Source organism: Phytophthora infestans, genomic scaffold (genome assembly GCF_000142945.1).
Source record: "Phytophthora infestans T30-4 supercont1.5 genomic scaffold, whole genome shotgun sequence".
Classification (NCBI taxonomy): Eukaryota; Oomycota; class Peronosporomycetes; order Peronosporales; family Peronosporaceae; genus Phytophthora; species Phytophthora infestans.
Window position 1 is genome coordinate 933,089 of NW_003303754.1, and position 5,097 is coordinate 938,185.

The window sequence follows — 5,097 nt, forward strand, 5'->3', positions numbered from 1 at the left end:
TTCGCATGATTCTTCTTACGTAGTAATACTTGTAGTCGTTCGAAAGGTGACCCGAAGTACTTTTTAAATAGTTGTACGATGCCAATGCACCACAGGACACGTTGATACATCGCGGAGTTATATTACAAGTATTAAAGTAACATTGCTTCAACGAGGCAAAATATTCCCCATAACCAAGCTTCCAGCGTACTACTAGTAGTAATTCTTGTCTATTGTAGTAGTTTGAATTTCGGAGAGTTTATTATCTTAAATGGTGATAATCGACACTCCAGCTTGGCCTGAACTTGCTGGAAAACATCGTTTGTGGGGCCCCGCTCGGCTTGTACCTTACTGACTTCCCTTGCTATAAGCGATAGGTGATGGGCACTGCTCTCGTGTTGCTAATGATTTCACGTGCATGGACCTTATAGCCGACGCTGACATCCTTTTCTGTTAAGACTCGACTTTAGAAAGGAAACGAACATTCGCTTTCAAAACTTAAAGGTATCGCTAAAGATAAAGAACAGGTAAAACTATTCAAAGTACTTGATTGGTCGTAAGAATCGTCGCTCTTGCCAATGAGAAGTCGGTACTAGTAGTACGAGCAATACCATCCGCCGTAAATGAGGTGCATCTCAAAATCCATGAATTCTTCCACTAGAAGTCGACAAGACGAAGTTTTTTTTAAATGTATTTGAGCAAGTGCAGTAGATCGTAGTCCAGACTATTTTGTATCTAGAGTGTATAATATACATATTATGTATGTTGAAATGAACACTTGTAGCACTTTTCGAAGCTGTTGCTGCTAACGCTCTCTTCACGTGAGACTACTTCGCCATGTTTACTTCTTAGACATCGCTTCTTCCGCTTTCTTGGCCGCCGCGATAAGGTGTTGAATTTCGATTTCCTGATTCTTGATGATCTTGTTCTTACTGGGCTAAGGATTTCCAGATGCCACCATTTCCGTCTTCCCGTCTGCTCTGGACGACTTCTTGGCCTGCAACCCGAAGATATCTTTTTGGCACAATATTAGGAAGTGGCTTCGAGAAGAGTCGAGACTCGTCGGGAATTAGGAATGCTGCGACGGTGCTGCTGCGAGCTACAACCGCAATGGCAAGTACAGCGTAGAAAATGCTCCGCATTTCTGTAAAAGGGGGATTACGCTTAAAAGAAGGGCGTTTGTGATCAAAAGAGAAAAAACGCGAAGTGACTGACGAATGTTCTTAGGACTTGTGACGACCGTACCGGTACACTGAGCTAGAGTGGTCTGAGCACCAATGCTAGCGCTTGCCTAAAAGACGGGGATTCTCATTGCATCACCCCGACGTGACGCTCTACAAACCTGCTACTGTACACTGAGAAATGTTTGGTGATTCGTTCTGTAGGCTCGTTTTGACGGAAACTACTCCACCTCCATTTGAAAATACCGTCTCGTCGTGTCGAACTCCCGCTTGGGCTTATAATTTAAGCATACATATTTTATATATTAAATACATGTACAAGAAGAGCAAGCATGACCATTTGACATGAGATTTACCCCTACAAAATCCAAAATAATTGCTACAATTCCGAAATAGAGAGGATGGATGTCACTTGTATCTTTAGGATTGGTTCTGCAGCGGTAAATGCAATTGCTGCGCTCCGACCATAAAACATTTATCTTAATTCAATGTTTGGCTCGCTGAAAAGCTAGGCACACCTTCGTAAATTCCGCATAGCGGGTCATGCGACCTCGCATCTTCTCCGTTTTTAATTTGCACTCGAATTCCTTCCCCCCTGGATTTCAGTCGACACCAAGATTCAACATGTACGGTTTCGGAAAGTTCATGTAAAAAACCTTATGTGGTAGTGTTGTTTCGATCCAACCACAACCGCTATTATTATAGTAGTGCTCTCTCAAGTTTGCTTTGACCGCTCGCCTCCGTTGGTCTTAATTTGCACGCAATTTACCCCCCCCGTCCCGATAAAATTAAGCACTCTATTGTGTATTTGACCGATAGTGGCAAAATGAGATGTATAAGGTGCAAAACCGCGAGCGCTAGCACGCCCTTGAGCTTGTTTTCATTTTTTAAGGCTGCATACCAGGTTTCGAAAAGGTCTAGGGTCGAGAATCTGAGTCGAGAAAATACAAAACCCGGTACCTAACTGGGGTAAGACTGAACACCTTTTTTGCCTAGCTACTTAGGGTTTACCTGGGTACCGTCATGTACCGGTACTGCATATATACGAACACACTTTTCTTATGTCATCCTGAATCAGAATGACCATAAGAAAAAGCATCAGGATGTGATGGATTCATACCGTCGGTACTGTACATTTACATGGTCTATGCACCGACCTATTCGTGCCAAGATTCAAAGCAACTAACGATGCTGCATGAGCTGTCCATACCCCAGGTCAATGGGGAATCGGAAAATTGGCTTCAGAAGTCCCTGAGTGGGCCATTGGTCTTACAAATGTAGGGGGGGCTGCTTTTGCCAATAGAAAACCTGACCGCATATGAGGGCGAACTTAGTATGACATACTTTACTGTGGAGATAAGGCAAGTGTCTGAAAAAATCTCTGTTAACTGCTAACTGTTCAGAATGAATCTGTTTTGGTCAGCGAGCCTACATTCCATGAGATACAACTGCGATAGCGTTTTCACTCGAGTGACGGCGACATAGAAAGATGAACGCTGAGAAATCCTGCGAGTCGGATGACAAAGCGGAGCAAGAATCATTTTCTCTACTGTCAGTCCTCCCTTTGAAATACCCGACGTAGTAATTCGTTTCTTCCTCTGATGTGTGTGATGTGTGTGTGTGTGTGTGTGTGTGTGTGTGTGAGAGAGAGAGGGAGGGGGGCTTACTTACGCGTTACGTCGTAAGGTTGATGTGCATGAGGATACAGTTTAGCCAAAATGAAGAAGCCGCGGTAGAACGTGCGTTGTCGTCCAACCTTGCTGTCTTGACGCGAGACGGAATCCTATTAGTATTCATCTATTCCCTTCTTTAAATCATGTAGTCTTCATTTACTGTACCACCCACCATCGGTGGTATCGTATATTGGAGCAGCATCCACCTAAAACCAGATAGCGTCAATGTTGACCCAGGCGGCTTGGAACGACATTCACCAGTGCTTTTTATGCTTTACCGTAGTTTATTAGGTATTCTGTCCTTTTAGCCTATCACTTGCAAGCCACTATACTTTTAAGAATTACAAATGTAGCACCCTAATATTTTATAGAGGATCGTCGACGATTTTCGATCACCCCTAAAACGCTGGATATGAATATCCAGAGAACATCGACTTGACTACGCGCGCGCGGCGGAGGCTCTCTTTACAGTTAAAGCCTTGAGCAGCGGTTAAGCGCTCTTCTTCTCAGTCTCCCCATCGGCCTTTAGCATGCTCTGTGGTACTGCGAGGAGCGGTGCGAAACCTCTCTCCAAGGCTGCTGCCGGAAAGGCGCAAGCCACGATCACAAAGCCTCACGGCAAAGGCTCTGCACTCCAGGAGGCTACTAAGGTGGACTCGGGGGCGACTGGCTCTTCTGGCGACGCGTCTGTGAGCAAGCGTGCGAGTAAGCGCCGCAGTCCGTCACTTTCGTTCTCTCCAGACAATCAATCGCCTGAGCCCACGGTTTGATGAACGTAAGTTTGACTCGGGCAGTGAGGACGAAGCCGAGTCCTATTACACTCATGATGCTCCTGTGGGCACACTCCAGTGCCCAGCGAGCACGATGACGACAGCGTGCAGTCGCTCGCTAGTGATCACGGTGATCACAGTCTCAGGACGTATGTGCGCTCTGAGAGTCCTGCCGGCAAGGCTAAGGGCTCCCCCTAAGCTGGCGACGAGGCGAAACCTCTTAAACATCGCTCGCTCGCCTAGGGTCTTGCGCGTACTGAAGGCCGCCAAAGCAGAAGACGCCAAGCCCTCTAAGAACCGCACTGTTTCAATGTTTCCACTCCGCGAGGAGAAGGAGGCTTGGTACTCCTATCGAAACCACTTCGGTTTCTCGGATGAAGGAGAAGAGGAAGACGAGGGTGCTATTCACGAGCCCCACGATATCACGAACGACCTCGACCACCAGCAGAAGGACTTTCAAGTTTTCCAGCGCATGAGTGAAGGTCCGGTGGTGGCACCCGTCAACCCGAGAGCTTCCATCATGTGGTGTAGCGGGATCAGCAAAATCTGCGAGATTGCCAGATCCAACTTACCAACGTGCGCCCAGACACCGACTAACGGAGGGGTCCCCCCGATGATCCGTATCCTGCTGAACTTTCCCTCACCTTGTGTACCCATCGGTAGGGCGGGATCTTGCTCTCTCGGTAACTTCCGAAGAGTTCAAGTGGTGAAGCTTTAGTGTCTTGGCGAGACGTGGGGATGGGGTGCAGCAGCAGTGGAAAATCTTCACTCTGCGTCCGTGGATTGTTCCGAATCCTAAGCGAATATTCGAGCTTATGGATCCGGGGTCTAGATCGTGGATCTAGCCGTAGGGTTGCCTTGCGGGTGTGTTCCCTTGCCTTTGTAGTTCCTTTGCGTCGTACTTGCCGCCTCCTGTGACGGGATCTTGAGAGTTGAGAACCTCTAGGGTGTAACCGACCAAGTAGCAAATTCGGTTAACCTGTCGGATCTGCACAAGTAAAGGAAAAGCTCACTAGGTTGTAGGATCTGGCCAATGTATTATCCTGTTATCACTACCAACACTAGATTCGCAATTCCCAACCTTCTCCTAGCTCGTACGGCCAATGTAGTTCCGGTTCTTGAGGGCAGGAAGGCACTTGCGTGTTACTGTGCAAATTGAGGTCTGTATTGATATTTAAGCCTATACCTGCCTGGATTTCTACCTTCTATGTCTTTCACTTGTTAAATCCCTTACCAGGCTCGGCTGCATGTCCCTTCTTCCCTTGACCCATCATCCCAGCTGTGTTATCTTCAGATCCACCGGATCCATGACGTAATCATCATGGTCACCCTATTATGGGTACACTCATCCGAATCCAGGTCGCTGGGATCCACCTCACTGTAATTGTACACTCGCCGGGGATCCGAGCTCTCCAATCATCCAACATCATCTTGCAACCGTCTGTGATCTCCATTGTCCCACAAAAGCTCGAGATCCACTGCATCCATCATCCC

General features: G+C 47.2%; 1 protein-coding gene across 1 annotated transcript; it reads right to left on the minus strand.

Moving 5' to 3' along the window:
* Positions 1-908: 908 nt before the first annotated feature.
* PITG_22727 (secreted RxLR effector peptide protein, putative) lies at positions 909-1,121 on the minus strand (the record flags this gene model as incomplete). The annotated part of the gene is made up of 1 exon (XM_002905763.1): positions 909-1,121. One exon carries the CDS (start codon positions 1,119-1,121, stop codon positions 909-911), a length of 213 nt encoding a protein of 70 aa, XP_002905809.1.
* Between the last annotated feature and the right edge of the window lie 3,976 nt (positions 1,122-5,097).